Source organism: Eptatretus burgeri, chromosome 12 (assembly GCF_056783735.1).
Source record: "Eptatretus burgeri isolate ZD-2024b chromosome 12, Ebu_testis_v1, whole genome shotgun sequence".
Lineage (NCBI taxonomy): Eukaryota > Metazoa > Chordata > Myxini > Myxiniformes > Myxinidae > Eptatretus > Eptatretus burgeri.
Window position 1 is genome coordinate 12,363,708 of NC_140972.1, and position 19,182 is coordinate 12,382,889.

General features: G+C 45.5%; 1 protein-coding gene across 3 annotated transcripts in view; it reads left to right on the forward strand.

The window, feature by feature from the left end:
• Positions 1-19,182, forward strand: part of LOC147015113 (aldehyde dehydrogenase 1A1-like) — a 153,244-nt gene that overhangs the window by 45,306 nt on the left and 88,756 nt on the right. The window contains exons 1-3 of one of the 3 annotated variants that reach the window (XM_085849548.1): positions 12,070-12,327; positions 15,906-16,010; positions 16,174-16,314. In XM_085849548.1, the coding sequence (XP_085705674.1) occupies positions 12,160-12,327; positions 15,906-16,010; positions 16,174-16,314 (414 nt within the window). In that variant the 5' untranslated portion in view covers positions 12,070-12,159. Of the gene's footprint in view, positions 1-12,069; positions 12,328-15,905; positions 16,011-16,173; positions 16,315-19,182 lie in introns of those variants that run through there. The other 2 variants (XM_085849546.1, XM_085849547.1) reach the window with 2 other exon arrangements.

The window sequence follows — 19,182 nt, forward strand, 5'->3', positions numbered from 1 at the left end:
AGGTCAACGATTGACTGTACCTTGCCCTTTGGGTCCTCAGCAAACACAGATGAGCATTTTGGCAGGGGGCTGCATGCATGCCTTTGTTGATGTCTGCAAAGCATTCGATTCAGTGAATCGGGATGCCCTCTGTAGGATTCTAGGTTTTCTTGGTTACCTGTTTCGTGGTGTGTTTCGACGGGGTGAACCGAGTTGACCTGGCAGAACAGTAGGGTGCCACCAAAACTGATCAATCTGATGTGTGAACTATACTTTGGTTCTGAGAGTGCTGTGAGGTGTGGTGATACCATCTCTGACTTATTTCCAGTTGTTACTGGAGTTCGTGCGGGGTGTGTACTGGCCCCCAACAATTTAAAACCCTTTTGTATGGACTGAATTCTGGGGAGGATGTCAGAGAGATCAAGCTGCGGTGCATCGTTTGGGAATGTCAATATCTCGAACCTTGATTTCGCAGATGATGCAGTCATCTTTGCAGAGACTCTAGATATCCTTTTGGGGGCCCTCATGGTGCTGAATGAGGGGTTGGAGCCGCTGGGATTACAGGTTTCCTGGGTCAAAACTAAGATCCAGGCTTTCAGTGACATCTTGGATGCTGCTGTCTTGTCTGTTCCTGTTTGTGGTGAGGATGTTGAGGTTATGGAGAGATTCACTTCTCTTGGCAGTGATATTCATGTCTCTGCTGGCTGTGAGCCAGAGGTCAATAGACGTCTGGGTCGGGCCTGGGGAGTCATGGATTCACTGGATCATGGGGTGTGCCGCTGTCGGTGCTAGTGCAGGAGGACGAAAGTCCGAGTCTTCAGGTCCTTGGTGCTTCCAGTCTTGCTCTATGGATGAGAGACTTGGACTCTGACCAGGGATCTGAGACGGAGACTTAATTCCTTTGGTACCAGGTGTCTTCGGAGAATCCACGGCTATTGCTGGTCGGACTTTGCGTCCAGCGAGCATTTGCTGAGAGAGACTCAAATGAGATTTGTTACCTTCATGGTCCGTGAGCATCAGCTGCGGCTGTATGGACATGTGGCCCGTTTTTGTGACGCTGATCCGGATCACCATATTCTCTCAGTGAGGGAGTCTCGTGAGTGGAGGATGCCAATGGGCTGACCACATGCCTCGTGGTGGCAGCAGGTTGATCGGCATCTCAAGGAGATGGGGTTGGGCCAGACATCTGCTTGGGGAATGGCCAAATAGAGGCCCTTGGAGTACCGGCGGAAAGTGGACAATGCGACACGCATGCTCCCAGGCCTGACCTGACTATCACGCACTACATAAACATCTTAATCATCCATAATTTTATGAGAATCGCTAAATTCTGGGTGAACTTGTTGAACTGGTTGTGAATGAGGCCAAGGAGGTCTTAAAGTATCACTTCCATGTGTGTGGTTGTCGTTAGTTGTTACCTCCATTTGCGGGTTTGAGGAGATGGAACGAAGTCCTCCGAGTACACAAAGTATCCACCTTCTCTAAAGTAGGAGATCACAGTTCATGGGCCAAGCTGTTCAACTTTTGTTGTTCTCAGAGTCTTGTTCTGAGGGCTCTTTTCAGGATGGTCACCAAATTCTGGACTGCCTCCAGTTGAAGTTCATTTGTTGTAATATTCCCGGGGATGGTTTTCAAAATCTCAGTGAGGTTCTTTATTATTCCTGTTGGTCCAATTATTATCACCATGGTGCAATTTTGACGTTCTGCAGCTTCCAAGATCTCTTGATCTCATTTTTGAGGTCCTGAAATTTGGTCATTTTCTTGATTTCTGCATTATTTAATCCAAAAATCCCTGGGTACTGATATCGCAATCAGCAATGCCGTCTTTTCCTTTTTGTTCCTGAGAATGATTTCGATGTTCACACTCGATGGGATCATCAAGTCGAACGTAAGCTTGACGTCCTTCTTCTGTTACTTGAGTGTTACTCTTCTGAAGGTGGAAAACAAAGCAGCCTGACTTCTGGATGTTGAGACGTAGGTGTGATTGCGGTTATTGGTGGTCCATAGGAGCAACGTCTCAGCCGAGAGTGTCCTCGACTTCCTCAAAAGACCCACTTGGATGCAGGATTGCAAGGTCATCAGCGTAGGCAAGTTTGGTACCTGTTGTCTCAGGGAGGTTCGATATGTACATGTTGAACAGCAAGCTTGCTAAGACTGAGCCTTGCGGAACGCCATTCTTGAGGCTGTGGGTTCTGCTGATTTGTCAGGGTTGACTGAAGCATCGGTTGGAGATCAAGACTTGGATAAAGTGGACTAGATTATGGTCCTTTAATATATCATGCAGCTTCAGCAGCAAGCCATGGTGCCAGACTGTCATGTGCTGAAGACAAGTCAAAGAAGACAGCCCCTCATTTCTGGTTTGATTCAAAGTCAGTCTCAATAATGTCAGTTGCAGCTAGAACCTGATCAATTCTTCCTGAAGCCTTCTTGGTCTGGTGGAAGTGCTACCTCGACAAGTGGTTATCTCATGTTACGGATGGTCCTCTGAAGGACCTTGAATGGGACAGACAGCAGCGATATCGGCCTGTAACTCTTTGGGATTTCTTCGGCTTTGTTGGGGTTTAGGGTGGCCATAACATTGGCCCTCTTCCTGAGCTTTGGAATCCTGAGTGAGGAGAGCCAGTAGGTCATGAAGCACTTCAGCCAGTGGAGTACAGTAGATGAGTGCTGCCAGCATTCTTCAACTGCTCTGCATGAACGTTATCATTTCTGAGTGTTTTCCCACATTTCAAGCTTTCCAAGGCAGACTTTATTTCCTCTGGAGTGAAGTCCACCGCCAATCCAAGGTCAGTTTACGATGCTGTCCGGAAGTGCTTCAGTTCACCATTTACTTTGGGGGAAAATGCTCTGTCTGGGTAAGGGTCGTGGCCATTGCGATGTTGGTTCTTGAGAGAGTCAGGGGATACTTGGAACGCTTTCTTGTCTGCTGATGTGCCAGTGAGGTGGTTTACCATTTTCCATGCTCTCTGGTTGGAGTGAGTGAAGTCGATGGTTGATACAACTTCCTGCCATCTGGAATCAGGTTTTCAGTCTTCTCTCGATTTGCTCCAACCTGCCTGGAGCTTCCACAAACTTCACAAGTGACCGCAAGAAGCCTTGATAACCCATGTAGGTAAAAGCACGACTTGAACTTATCGAGTGACTTGCTTCACTCGATGGCTTCCAAGCCATGTTTAGGGTTAAGGGTTGAACCCCTCATCTCTTATTGCCTAATTCTATCTCTTCCATGAGCCTTGCCTTTGCATATAAAAAAAAATTTCATGAATTCTTCCCAAGCTATTTACACTCTGCACCTTTTATCATAGTTGTTTTACAACAGATTTGGAGAAGCACTGACTGGTAAGTATACAAATAGAACGTTATACTAAGGCTTTAAATTGTGCTTTTCACATTTTATGAATAGTTTAAGTTACTATTGATTATTTTTGGTTTGCGCTTGTACTTATTGACCTTGGAATAGGTTTCCTCGAAAAACAGAAAAATTGCTTCCATCAACATCATCATCATCATCATCATCATCATCATCATCATCATCATCATCATCATCATCATCATGCTCCACGCACACAGTGTGTTGGTAACGAAGATACAATCCTGGAAGGGTCGCCACTCCGACTCAGGAAGTCGGAGCATGAATTTGTAACCTGTTCAGGGTGCCAGGGATAGCTCACTGACTATTTGCAAAAGACACCATCAGGCATGTTTAACGTCTCACAATTAATCCTGGCAGACTGGACGCCAGGTTAACGTCCATCCGAGGGACGCTCGGTTAATGTCCATAACGAGAGCATGATCGGGATTGCCTTAGCATGTGCAATCGACAGAGAAAGCCATCGCTTGTGTTCTGATTACACGAACCTAGGGTTTCTTAACGAAGTGTGGATCCGACACACGGACAACCTCCACAGCTCACTCGCACCCAGGCGGCTCATCGTGGTTTTCATCGGAGCGCGTTGGAAGACTCGACCTACATCTGAGCCAAACAAATGAGAACAAAGTGGGGAGTCGTGCGAGTGAGGTGTTTAGCTGGGAGCTGGTGTTAAGTAGGGGCTAAATGGGCAGGGATTTGAGGGACCACAGGGAATGTAACGTGCACAGGCACGGAAGGAGTGCGCTTCCGAACCAAGAATTCATCTGCTCAGCAATGAGGCCAAAATAACTTGATCCATTTTACAATATCAGGCAGAGATTGGAAGGAGATGAATTTTGACTCCCGTAGTACAGGTGCACAGGTTTACGTCACCGTCCTCGCACTTCCACTCTTCGTTTCCACAAAATGAAAAAAATTCCATGCGAGGTCTTCCAAATTCCATGGGAGGTCTTCAAATTAATCAGTGAGGAGCATTTTTTTTGTCAGCACCGTCCTTTCATAAGGAACATGTTCGTGCCTATCCGAAGTGTAACCTTCCAAATTGCACGAAGCATGTACTTTGTTTTTCTTTTTTTTTTCCTGGAAATCCATTGGTAGATTAATTTTAAATTATTTACTTTGTTTTCGGTGTTAATAGGACAATAACTGAGTTTCCATTCAACATGTTTCTCCTCCCTCTGTGAAAGGACTTCCAACTCAATCGCCGCTTGTTGACGCTCGTGCGCGAATGATGTGGATCTTGCGATCCACTCCAACATGAAGAGGTTACTTGCGTACATGTGCATTATTTGTATTTAGATATTTGAGTTTAAATTTGTTATGATAACAATTTCAGGTGAAGGGTGAGGAAATGCCGACATTTGTAATCCCTGGCTGTCGGACTTGGGCCACGCTGACTAATTGCTTTTCTTACCATGCTCCGAGCTTGCCTTGATGTGGTTGAGTTTTTGCAAAATTATCTGACGTGCCAAAGATGTTTTGTCTTTTTGAAATCTTCTCTCATAAGTTCATCTCCAACGAACATTCACAGCTCGCTGTCACCTTCGGAGCATCACATGTTCGAGTTACGCTACTCGTCCTAATTCGCTCGAGAAAGGCCTCGTTCGACATGTTTCCAGAAAACTTTGGAAAGTCAGGGCCGTACTTGAAACGTCAGCTTTTATAATGCCACGAAATACAACATGAAACCACTGGGAAAATGATTGGCAATATAATACAAAATCAACACTTAAAAGGGGCCTAGTTAGTGGCACTTGTCATTTAACCATCATTAGAAATCAGGAAGTTTCCTTTACTTCCTGATGTCAAAACCTCTGCCTTTATCTATCTCTAAGAGACCTGAGTCTCACAGACTGGTGCAGTTGGCATACTTGCCTCTGAACGGTTTAGTCTGGGATTGATTCTCAGACCGCCGACAAACATTTTCGATTGGTGCTTCACAGGCAGCGCGTTTCGTCACAAAGTCACAGTATGACGTCCCACGGATGGGCCTTAAGCCGAGGATCCATCTGTCAGTAGTAGTCGGTGGACCTTGTAAGATCCCACGGTGTCTTTCACATGGAGTTGTGGAGTTATCGCCGGTGTCCTGGCTGGGAACAAAATTCCTGTCCTAACTTGGCCCAAAGAGGAGATAGGCACCATAGGGTCAATTTGCCCACGGAAACACCAGCATGGCATCCCAACAATCTGTGAGGTCATGGGAGAGGTAATGATAATTATAAAGACTTGAGTCGTCATTTTAATGATTATAATCGTTTGTGGACAGAAAATAATTTATTTTATATTATTTTTAGTTATTGGAATGCAACATTGAGGTATTCCAGGGCACTGGGAGCTTTCCTGCCATTTTGTTTCTCGTCTCTCTTTTTATGGATACCTAAGCCTCATGGAGCTCCTTGTACATAAGAACACAGTGAACCTTTTGTACATGAAAGCCTCTGTCAAGGGGTTCTTCAATCAGGTTTGGAGCTCATATTGCGCATGTTCAAGGGGTGGATATCTGGGGACGAGGGTGGTTAGAGGTGATAGGAGGTGCATGGTGATGTGGTTGTATGGTATCATTCAATTTGTAATATCTTCCCCAAACATTTTCTCTCATTTCCATGTTTTATTTAATTTAATGTCCATTCTGGTGTCTGATGAAGTAATTATTAAGTTTTGTTTTAGCCTGACCACATTAACATACAATTGGTCAATTTACTCATCTTGTACATGCTCACCCCGTTGCTTACACTGAACTTGGTTCCCAAAAATCTGCCTTGGAAACGAGAGTCATGTCTGGCTTTTCGACTACGAAGAGTGGTCTTCATCCAGGTCCGTGCAGGTATTGTGTGCCTGGGATTAATTACTCTCCACAAGGAAAGAGGACCATGTGATTGAAATGATCACTTTGTGATCCCTGATGTCATTTTCATCATTGCCTGTCATGTGACCATGGTTGTGCTCATCGATGTGCTGGGATTATCAAAGCTAAAACGATTTTTATTATATTATAAAGAAGATGGCTGATCAACAGAACGTAAACACTAACCTGAAATAACTGTATTCTACTTTACTACCTGTAGCTGTAATATGTCATACCATGCTGCACTACTACCATGTTATACCACACTATGGCCTATAATTCTGTGCTGCACTTTGCCATACCGTGTGCACTGTTGTAATACACACTGCCATAACATGCTGTACTCTGTATTTGATTGTGGTGTTTGATATTCTGTAGTATTAACCGAAACTAGGCAACTTTGAGTTTATCCAGTATTATATGTTTATGGTGCTAGCATGTTTGAGTTGCCTTTTCGTTATTGTCAGGGAACGTGGCGAGCTCGTGTCGAGTGAACGTGGTGGGCTCGTGCCAAGCGAATGTGGTGGGCCCATGCTGAGCGAACGTGGCGGGCTCGTGCCAAGCAAATGTCGTGGGCCCATGCTGAGTGAACGTGGCGGGCTTGTGCCAAGCGAATGTGGCGGGCCCGTGTCGAGCGAACGTGGTGGGCTCGTGCCAAGCGAATGTGGTGGGCCCATGCTGAGCGAACGTGGCGGGCTCGTGCCAAGCGAATGTCGTGGGCCCATGCTGAGTGAACGTGGCGGGCTTGTGCCAAGCGAATGTGGCGGGCCCGTGTCGAGCGAACGTGGTGGGCTAGTGCCAAGCGAATGTGGTGGGCCCATGCTGAGCGAACGTGGCGGGCTCGTGCCAAGCGAATGTCGTGGGCCCATGCTGAGTGAACGTGGCGGGCTTGTGCCAAGCGAATGTGGCGGGTCCGTGTCGAGCGAACGTGGTGGGCTCGTGCCAAGCGAATGTGGTGGGCCCATGCTGAGCGAACGTGGCGGGCTCGTGCCAAGCGAATGTCGTGGGCCCATGCTGAGTGAACGTGGCGGGCTTGTGCCAAGCGAATGTGGCGGGCCCGTGTCGAGCGAACGTGGTGGGCTCGTGCCAAGCGAATGTGGTGGGCCCATGCTGAGCGAACGTGGCGGGCTCGTGCCAAGCGAATGTGGCGGGCCCGTGTCGAGCGAACGTGGTGGGCTCGTGCCAAGCGAATGTGGTGGGCCCATGCTGAGCGAACGTGGCGGGCCCGTGTCGAGCGAAAGTGGTGGGCTCATGCCAAGCGAATGTGGCGGGCCCATGCTGAGCAAACGTGGCGGGCCCATGCTGAGCAAACGTGGCGGGCCCATGCCGAGTGAACGCGGCGGGCCCATGCCGAGCGAACGTGGCGGACCCATGCCGAGCGAACGTGGTGGGCCTGTGTTGTGCAAACGCATTAGGCCCGTGCCAAGCAAACGTTGCAGGCCTGTGCTGAGAGAACGTGGCGGGCTCGTGCCGAGCGAACGTGGCAGACTCGTCCCAAGCAAACGTGGCGGGCCCATGCCGATTGAACGTGGCGGACCCATGCCGAGCGAATGTGGTGGGCTCGTGCCGAGAGAACACGGTGGGCTCGTGCCGAGCGAACGTGGCGGGCCCATGCCGAGCGAACGTGGTGGGCCTGTGCTGAGCGAATGCGGCCCTGTGGCAATTGTGATTGGATGGATAGTGTGAATCATGTAGTTGAGTCTCCTTTGTTTAGTGTGGTGGAGAATTGCAATTGTTGCTTGCAAATCCAAATTATTAATGGCGGCATTTTTCAAATCGTTAAATTCTTTCAGTATTAATACGAGAACAGCACTCAGTTGAGCACATCCCTCAAGCAGGCAGAACACTTCACGTTTTGTATGCCATTGATAGGTAGGTCTGCATCCAGACCTTAACCAACATCTAATCAGCTTGTTCTTGTCACCTAACCAACTCATCCACCTAGTTTTGTCATAACTCGTCCACAACTTTTTGAAATATCATTATATATATATATATATATATATATATATATATATATATATATATATATATATATATATATATATATATATATATATATAGATAGATATTGTTTTTAGCCACATCTCTCAATGGTGAAGAATCATAAAAAGTAAAAATTAACAATTCTTGTATCAGTATCCGGATCCAGATCTTCACCAAAATCTAAGCGATTCGTCCTTGTCACACATCCAACCTGTCCACCAAGTTTCGTCGTCCGAATCTGTGCACAACTTTTTGATATATCCTGCTCACAAACAAACAGCCAAACAGGAGTGAATACGTAACCTCCATCCTGATAGGTAATAATTATTGGTGATAGGCGGAGGTAATAATTTAACCCTTTCTGTTATAAAACAACAAAATCATTTAACTTTTTTTCTGCTCTTAAATGCAGCTTATAATAATTCTAAACCATTTCACCGTTGCCTTTGTGCAGTCTATATTTGGGGTTTCTTGTAGTGCAGGCTTTCAGGCTGGAATTGAGTGCCTCAGGTGTGCCCTGGTTCACGCTGGTGGCAGCATTAAGGGGGGTTAGGTGGTTGAGAAGACTCTTCGGGTGGGCTCGAGGGCGGGCGGCACTTGTAAAGCATGCTGTGTCGCAGTTGGGGGTCTGCTCAGAAAGAAAACCGAGCAGTGTGTTTTATCATTAAACAATTTGTTGACTTGTTTCAGCTCAGAGCACATGCAAGATTGCTGCCAGATGCCTCACCACACCTCCCCCCCCCCTCCTCTTTTTACTAGCCTTTCCTTTGTGGAACGTAAGAAAACAGGGCGATTTGTCAAGTCAAAACGTTCAAGAAAATATGAACTTGTTTCATCATGACACTGACTGTTTTTGCAAGGAACTCGACTTCAACAGAAGAAAAGTGTTTGTAAATTATTTGAATGAACATTTGTGATTAATTTCGAAGGAAAGTATATTTAAGTTGCTAATGCACATAATACATCTACTGGAAAGTATTGTTTTGCCTGAACGATTGTCTGAAAAATCTAAACTGATAACTAGTGGATTTCCACCAAATCATGACATTTCACGTGGCACGTGCCCTCTGTCAGCACGAGGAGTCGGTTTCGCTCAAAGCATCCTGTTCATAAAGATAGCAGAGCACAATGGCCTTGAATTCTCCTGTGAAACGACGACGTGCTCGATGATGTCTGTAACGTATCAGGATAACAGTTTGCAGTAATATATGATACTGTGCAACTTGGACATTGGTTCGATATTTTTGTCGCAAACCATTGGAGTCGATCATGAACCACACAGGCGGGTGTGGCATCCTCTGATAAAGGTGTCCTCATCCTGAAACGAATTGCTGGTGTTCGAGAGAACTTTCTTTCTGAAGGATGTCGGGTGGTGCTTCATGCCGAAGAGGAACCAGAGGACCCAAGATATAACAAAAACATGGTCGGTGTACGCCTTTCCGACATTAAGTCTCTTTGTCGGATTTTCTGTACGGACGCCTGTTTATCCTCACCTGTCCACCGTTGCTGTCCGGCAACACGTGAGCCGTTTCGACGTACAATTCTCTCTTCAGGTCGGTTGACCGAAACGCGCCATCTCTAGACACGGTGGCCTTTGATTTCCCGATAACTTTTATCTTGGAATCCTCCAGTAAGAATAACATCCCTTTGAAAGCGGGATTCGGCTGAAGCTGTGCGATCTGGGGATCTGAGGATCAGCATGCCATTCATCAAGTTGCATCAACAATGCTTTGGGGAATCTATTTTTAATAGGTTGTGAGTTTAGGGGGTTTTTTTTTTTTGTTCTCGTTTCCCGTTTGTGTGGAATAGTCGTGGGTGTGATTTACAGAAAATCAAACTTACTAAGCAGATTGTTTGTAAAACATTGCTAATGTTTAATGGTGAGTGTATCTGCATTTGTGGGGTCCTTGTTTCGTGGAGAGGCCCAGTCAAGTGAACTCTGAGTTCTTATCAATGTTTCCTCCTCATGTCAAGGGAAGATGTACATTCCAGACAAACATGCCTGTCTGCATCTCTCCAAATTGGCAGTTTCTTTTGGAGATAACAGCTGTCCCCTTTTCCCTTTTCCCAGCACCCTCTCTTTCTGCTTACCCCGCTTGCCCACTGTTCCTCTTTTTAAATTTTTTTTAAAACCCCCTTCACTCCCATCTCCGACAAGGATCTATCCCACTGTGTCCTGCAATGTTACCATCCCTTTGATTTATAAGATATAACTTGAACATCAACTATTATATGATTTCACAATGGTTGAGTCACCCTCTGGAAAAGGGTTATTTTTCCATCCCTCGTTTGTTTGCTCTGTTACTCTTTCTCTTTCACAACTTTCTGAATTTCCTTAACAATTATGTGATGTTTTCTTAACTCCATCCGAACACATATGGTAACTTTTGTAACCCAACATCAACTCTGTCATAACGCATATATGGTAACTTTACTGGTATATGGTATATGCATATATGGCAACTTTACTGGTATATGGTATATGCATATATGGTAACTTTACTATCCCAAACTTTACTCCATGACAATACATGTCACACAAGGAAACTATTACGTATCGTAAACTCTACTTTAGCCCTGATATTTCATTTTAATGTGGAAAATTTAGGTCTGGCAGGATGGCCTAAAGGTATGCACATTTGTCTCTAAGTGGTCTAGCCTGGGTTCGAATCCTGACCCAGCTATAAATTGTCACCCTGGTGTTTGATGGTCAGGGTGATTTATTGATGTTTGTGCCTTCCCTTGGATGGATGTTAAACTGGATGTCCTGTCTATAGGTATTAGTTTGTGGATGTTAAAGATCCCATGGTGTCCTCTGTGAAGTGTAGGTAAGCTATCAAACTGGCACCTTGAACAAATTACAAATTCCTGCCCTAACTACTGCTGGGAGAGCGATGGCACACACCACCCAGCATGACCCCAGGCCAAGAAACTGCTTCAGCAGAATCGATGTCCTTAATCACAGAAAATTGTGCATCGGATCGGGATAACAACCAGCATGGATTGTATGACTCTTGTAATGTATGCTTGAAGCAAATAATTAATTTTAACATTTTGTAACAAAGTACTTTTTTTTTGTAGACTTTCACAAATTAAATGTCCGATCGTGTTTGGTGAGCAGACAGTGTAAAAATGGACGACATGTGAAAAAAAAACTTTGTCCATCAACCAAAAACACCTCTCTCGGTTGGACCGCTTAAACACCAACTTACCAAATGCTCCAAACAATGGGGTTATTTCAATACTCACTTAATGGCACAAATATCAGATGTGAGGTCGATCAAATTCCTCGGTTCACATGTTTCCAAAGGTAGTAGTTTGTAAATGCTGAATGAGAGGGTAGTGAAACAACTTGATGCAGGTAGAGCTTTAAGACTGTTCTCATGAGACTATTGTGCTACATAGTGCGTGTGCTCCTACTTGATCACACCTTCATGCTGACTTGCTTTCTTCATTGAGGACAAGCACACCTGAGCTGGTTGGAAAAGTCTTATTGGTTTGTAAGGACTCGTTCTTTCTGTGAATTTGACTCGCAGGTGTTTGATGAAATGCCATTGTGGATGAACCCATTTAGGCACGCTGGCTGCGCATATCCCTTTTGATTGGATGCTCTCTGTCAGGAGCACTATCGCTCTTTCCAAACCTGAGCGCAAGCTCCCCTTCCGCGACCCCGACCCTTTGCACGTGCAATCTTCGGCGCTCCAGCCTGAAAACCGACACTCGCGTTCGGTGCACGCAAAGCCCAAAAGGCTCTCGGGATTACCTTGTCAAAACCCAGGACAAAGGACCTGCTGTCACTTTCCCTCATTGGAAACCCCCTCAAGTTTCAGCTTAGGCCTCCCCTCACAACCGTGGACTTCCTCACGGAGATCCCGCATGACTGCCGGGGACAAACTTTCTCTAAGCCTGCTGAACAACAATAGTAGCTTAGTCGGATGTGGACATAGGAGGAATACGGAATAGAAAATTGGAGGAACAAATGAGAAAAGAGAAAACAAAATGGGGAAATGATGAAGATCAATATCACATTGATCAACATTTTCTCCAGCGGAAGAATCAACAGAAGCCCAGTGTACGAGATGAAATTTCAATGAAAGATGCCTTTCCTAAAGATTGCCCAAACCAAGCTCGTTACCCTCTTACCTCGGTGAGAAAGTTTTTATTTTTTTTTAGAAAGTTTTTATTGTGTGTGTTTTTTTTAATCAATTGTTGCACACCTTCTCTTGCTCTCATCATCTGTTTCTTTTCATTGTTTTTGATCATCTTTCATTTGCAATGTTCCACGAGGCCCTGTCTAATCACAACCTTGGTCTCGTAGCAACTAGACCATTAGGATGTCCACTTGCTTTGGAACTCGTATTCCCAATGTGACACTGCGACGTGTCAAACAAACATCAGTGAAATCAATTTCCTTCGAACGACAATATTTAAATCGACTTGCTGTAATTTATTTGTAATATATTCTTCGACAATGCAAATACTATATTTGGAATTGTTCAACAAATGTCAAACATTGCAATGAACTCTTTCATCACTTGCAGTTTTCTACCCCCCCGAGGTTCCCCATAATGTATAAACAGTGACTTCCTGAGGAATAGAACATGAAAAGGGACACTGAACATTCAGTAATATGACTATGAAGGTACACCCTGTGAAGGTACACCATAGTACAATATGACTATGAAGGTTCATTATACCACTAATCAACTGTTAACTGAGCTGACAAGATGGCATAGAGGTATGAACACTCACCTTGAAGCTCTCCAGCTATAGAGCTAAGCTCTCTAGCCTTTGTTTGAATCCTGACCCAGATATAAACTAGCATCGCGGTGTTTCACAGGCAGGGTGGTTCATCAATGTGCGTGCCGTCCCTCGGATGGATGTTAAACTGAATGTCCTGTCTGCTGGGATTCGTTGGTGGATGTTATACCCCACGGTGTCCTTTGTGAAGAGTCGGTGAGCTCTCAAGCCAGCACCATGGAACAGATTACAAATTCCTGCTCAAACCTACAGGGGGCACTACATCAGTTGTATAGCCTTGGTCCCAGCAATGAGCAGCTCGAGGCTGCATATGACATGAATGAGACGACATATGAAATGTGTACTTCTTGTCCTGTAGTTGCCATTGAGGAAAAACAATGCCCTGCACCTGTCCACTCATCGGTGCAGTTTGCAAGCATTTTTGGAAGAGAAAGGTTCTTTGAGAAATTTTCAACATTGTCCTTTTCTGCGACAAAAATGAGATTTCATTGCCTGATTGAGAAGTGTTTGTGTTGGGTTCATAGTTCATACATGAGCAAGGTGCTGGTGCCAAGCATTCCACACCTGCACCTGTCATGTACTCTCCAGATGCCCATACAGAAAGAGGAACAGCCATCACTGTCACAGTGATGTGACTCCTACTAATCCACAAGACCAAGTTCCAGAGTTTGAAGTACTTGTACGCACTTGCTTACAGGTTCATGCTCTTGCATTGCAAAGTGGGAAGCTGACCTTTCAAGTCAATGGTGTCTTGTTGTATCGTAAGCATATTGGGTCGGAAGTCAATTAAGAATTCAGCGTATCGCTGACATCATTGCAGCGGACCACAACTGTACCGCTGATGCAATGGCACGACTGTGGTAGACGAGATGGCTCAAAGGTAAGTGAGCTACCTTTGTACCATCCAGCCAGGATAGTCACTGGTAGAAGAGATTGCTGCAGCATGTCGGTCATAGCTATATTTCGAGATCATTGTGAATGGTAGAGAGATGGAATCTGGTGGGGCACTCGTGAGGCTGGAGTAAGGAGTTAATCACGATGGAATCGGTATAGAATCAAGCGCTGGTGAAATACGTGGAATATGTCTTTCAATCAAGAGAAATCTCAGTCTCTCTCTCTCTCCCCAAAAGGACTGTCTGGGAACCCCCCCCTCCCACTACCCTCCATCTACTTTCATTACACTCCTCCTTAAGGAAGTTCAGTCACTCAAACTCCTGCTTCTCACAGTCAGACACAATCTTTCTTGGGCAAACCACATTTCAAAGTTGGCCTCCACAGCTAGTCGCCGACTGGGCATCCTCATAAATGGCCTTCATCCACAGCTTGATGGAGTACTGCTCTCCCCTCTGGATTGGTGCCCCTGCCTCGCACCTTGCTCAGTTTGACACCGTGGAAACCGAGGCCTTCAAGATCATTGGAATGTCCCGTGATGAAGTTGTGTACATGAGCCCATCACTTTGCCATAAAAGAAATGTCGGTGGTCTCTCTGTCTTCTATCTCCTCTTTTCTGGTCTTGCACCCTCTGCCCTCTCCGTGCCTTGCACCCTCCTCCCCCCCCCCCACCACAGGTTTATTCAAGATGCATATGGTCCACCATCAACCCCCTTCCAGTGAAACTCCAAAAATCCAGGATCACTGCTCACCTCCACTCATTTGTTCCTCTTTTACCTTTTTATGGAACCAACTTCCACATTCTCTTCAATGCCATTCTTCCCTACAAGTATTGAAGACAGCTGTTTACCAACATCTCAGATCACCTCCATCCCCACCCATGATCTTTTCCACCCTCGTAAACCCCCCCCCCCACCCCAAGCCCACTTCTTTCAAAGTTTTCAGTTTTTCCTTTCTGAAAGTTTGCTTCTGTATCCATCTTGTCCCCTGTAACAACATGGATACAGGAGTAAACTAAAAGCCATCATTCTTCCCCATATCCCTTTATTTGTCCAAGTCTCCCTCTATTTTGTCCCTCATCCCTGCTGTTGGTGTGTTTCTCTTCTCCTTCCACTGTTCCTTTTGTTCTGCGATGTCCTGATCCCTTCCATGTTCTCGATCCTCCACCAGCCTCGACTTTGTTTTCCAACGAAACCATTCCTTAAGGAGAAACGTTATCTTCCATGCCTGGTGTTGGCTTAATGGTTAAGGTAGTGGGCTTGGGATCCTAGGGTCCTGAGTTCAAATCCCGTTCAGCTGTTGAATTAACACCAGGTGGGGTTGACTCTGCCTGTCATCCTTCCGAGGTCGGCAAAATGAGTGCCAGCATGCTGGTATACTGTGTCGGAGTGGCGACCCGTCCAGGATTGTTCCCAATAGCCAAGGAGACTGCTTCGGCGGCACCAATGCTCTGCACAGAGTATGGTCCTAATGGATGGATGGTTATCTTCCTGCAAAACAAATGGCTCGATTCCTTCAGAATCAGTCGATGTAATCACCTTTTTGAGGTGGCCATCATCACGCGAAGTCGGTGTAAATCAGTGTTTGACCCCAGTTATTCCAAGTGATGGACCAGCTCGTGAGTTTGTGTGATCATGAATGTACCGGAAGCTGGCCAGACTTGACGGAACTAGAAAACGAGATCGCGTAAACGAACGCACTTTTCTACCGTCCACCGAACTTTTTGATTTCTGTGTAATGTTAGCGAAGAACAGGGAAGTTACACAGTTCATAAACTGTACAAGTGACCACATGATGTAGCGTGCATTGCCCTTCACTGCCTGTGTAGGCCTAGATAAAAACTTCATCGTATCATCGACGGCCATGTTCAGTTTGTGAATGGTGAAAGGCACGTATGGGCTGTGTGGCATGTGAATGATCTTGTTGGACAAAGTTTACCTCAATGCTTGTGTTGGGAAATGCTACCCAAAACAGAAGGTTTATTACTTGTGTGACATTTCAAGCAAACTGCATAACAATGACATGCAAGCAGCCTCAATGCACCTATCACTTCCTGCATTTTGTATTTTTCAGATATTCATCAATAACTCCTGGCACGACTCGCTCAATGGAGACACTTTCCCCACAGTGGATCCGTCAAATGGCTGCAAACTGTGTGATGTCCAAGAAGGGCGTGAGGTACACACCGTCGGCCATATTGTTTTGTGCAAACGATGTGCGGTGCGTTCAACGAGTGCCGCCGATTTAAACATCGACACACGGCTGTTCTCTGTGGACCACGACAGTCGAAAACCATCTCACCAAAATAATTGTCATCTTATTCCTCGATTGGACTTTTTAGGTGGATGTGGAATTGGCTGTGAAAGCAGCTCGTGAGGCCTTTCGTCCCGGCTCGCCTTGGCGCCGCCTGGATGCGTCCGAGCGAGGGAGACTGCTCAATCGCCTGGCGGAGCTTGTGGAGCGTGACGTCACGTTACTCAGTGTGAGTGGTCGAGTCGAGGACTCGCACCGACAATATCAAAATGAATTAACTGTGCTATCAATTTATATTGAAAACTGCGGGTAGTGGAGAAAAAAAAAATGGAAACACCTGGGTAAATGAGGCACACTAAAAAACGGCTTCCACACAGGTGTGGCCCACGTGTTAATTTTGCAAATCACATCCCAGTATGCTTCGGGTCATGTATAAAAATGCTGCACAGGCCTGGTTGCCAATAATTATGGCTCGCGTGGCTGCAAGCATGTATGGTCGCCACCAATGCCCCCACCAACAGAGCAAGCGTGGTCGCCCAATGGTTTGATGAGCTTGACACTGAGGTTATCCATATGTCATGGTCTTCTCAGTCACCGGATCTGAACCCAATCGAGCATTTATGGAATATTCTCGAACAACGCCCAAGACAGCATTTTCCACCTTCACCAAACAGGTGTGAGTTGATTGACTTTCTCGTGGAAGAATGGTACCGCATCCTTCTTGCAGAATTCAAGATGCTGGTGGACTCTATCTCACGAGAGACGTACAGGCCGTACTGGCCGCATGTGGTGTCCCAACGTCCCATTAAGTGACTTGATATTGGTGTTACCTTTTTTTTTTGTCCACTGCCTGTATGGAAGAGAGAAAAGCGAATGAATTGCTCAGTTTTGTTACTTTGCATCCTGCAAATGGAATGGTTTGCACTTCAAACAAATCCAACTTTCAATTGAGCTGGATTTGGCATTGGACATGACGCAAGTCTCCAATGAAAATCTCCATCGAATGGATTTAATCATCATTTTCAAAGTGAACGAATAAGATTCCCTTTTTACCATTAAATTATACATCGGTCACTTGTTTTTGTTATTTTTAACCTCAATAACGACATAACTTGTATAAAGTATATAATTAGCTGATACCAGTAACATTCACCTTGATAAAGTACTACTGGAAAATATTTAATTGATTGGTCTAGTGACATCACTAACACCACCAGTTACCAGTGTGAGAAAAAGAAACAACCGAGTAAAGCCATAAGGGTTCGATTTGGTGTTGGTATGATGGCTGGAGGTACATTTGGGATGAAGGTTCGGGTGACTTTTCGAGTTAGCATCAGTATGAGCGATGAGGTTTGGGGTCTTACGTAGGTGTAGAAGTGCACGGAAGAGCAGATCACAGGTCAAAAGATAGAATGTCGCGTGAAGGGGAAACAGCCGGACAAGAACACACAGATGAACCAAACCATTGGGAGAGGAGTTTCAGGTACCACGGGGGTGGGTTGGGGTTGGGCTGAGGGGCAAGATCAGAAACTATCACGGACGATGATTGGGAAGGACGATGATATGATGATTGGGAAGTAGACCCTTACACAGCCTCCTGCCATAAGTCAATAACGACATTGATGGCTTGCATTCCAAAACTTCAAAGGGGACAGGAGGGAAAGCAACAACACCAGGCCACTAAGAGAAGTGATATTCCATGGGTATTTGGATGAATGTATCTTAAAGTAATGAGCCACCTTGTCGACCGTTAAAATTGGAGGATAGCTGAGGAAGATCTGAAGTGGCTGCTGGCTTCTGAAGCCACCGTGGAGATATGATGTGTCTGAGATGAGTTATAATTGATTGAGGGCTACAGGAGGTCCAGAGACTTAACTTTCACAAAAGTTGATCATGGCACCAGCTGACACTTATGGAAGATAAACGAAGATTGTGAGCTTTCCTCCATTCGAAAATTATGTTCTAATCTGAGAACTGGCTGCTTATTTTCTTGGGATTGGCGGAGAGGGTTGTTGCTGCTGCCTGCCTGGAGGAGAGGTGACAGAGGACAGCACAGGATGGAATTATCTCGATCAGGATGTGTTGGATTTTTCCAGTGAGGAAGATAGGTCATTGATGTAGACCAAGAGCAAGATTGGTGACATCATGCTATTTGATTAGTCAGCCTTTAGACGTAAAACAACGGATGAAATCAACAGGACGTTGATTGAGGTATGCGGACCACAGTGGGTCGCGAGAAGCTGACGTTTTGAGTATTAACCCTTCGTCGGAGCGAAATCGGCTTTCACGAGCAATACGAGTTCTTCATTCTATGTAGAGTCAAAGTATGTGGCAGAATGCCATTGACAGCATCACACTACCTGTGAGTGCAGTGAAATCTGATGTCCAATCCAGGACGTGACTGTGGGCAGTTTGGAAACCAGGGAATGGTGGTCTGAGAGAAGATGTCCAATGCACGAAAGATGTCCAGTGAGATGTCCCCGACCTCTTGTTCAAGATTGAGGGTATCCGTCCGTTGTTGACAGAGGGTCGGCAGCATGTTCGGGGTCAAGTGTGAGCCGAACTGACGAGTGGAGTTCGTAGGGTTAACAGGATATGAGTCTTCAGGTTTGTTGGGAGATTAATTCCATTCATTTTGTTTTTGATGAGAAAGATGTTTGCGTGACGGTTTGTTGTTGAGAACCTCATTTTTGGACTTTTCTTTCCTTATCAATTGGAAAATTCCATGATAAAGGTAAATAGCCCAAGTTTAGACCTTGAAAAGATCAGAAAAAGAGGAGTCGACAGCAAATTAAGAAGGAGGATGAATTCTCTCAATCAAATGTTGAGAGCGGTGTGCTAACCGCCGTGGGAAAGAAGGTAAAATGACGTTTCGGGCATGAGCCCTTCTTCAAATAAAGATGGCTCATGACCTTTTCGGCCTTGTTCAATGTCCTGAGGTTTCCACCGACGCAAACCGACTCTCGTGTCTATAAACACCGGTTTTCCGTAGTGTGTTACCGGAATGAAATTTTTGGAGGATTGAAGCTCTGATGCCATTGGTTCCAGTAGTTGTGGAGTTGTAAAAATTGTTGAGGATTTTCTCGACCTTGGAAAG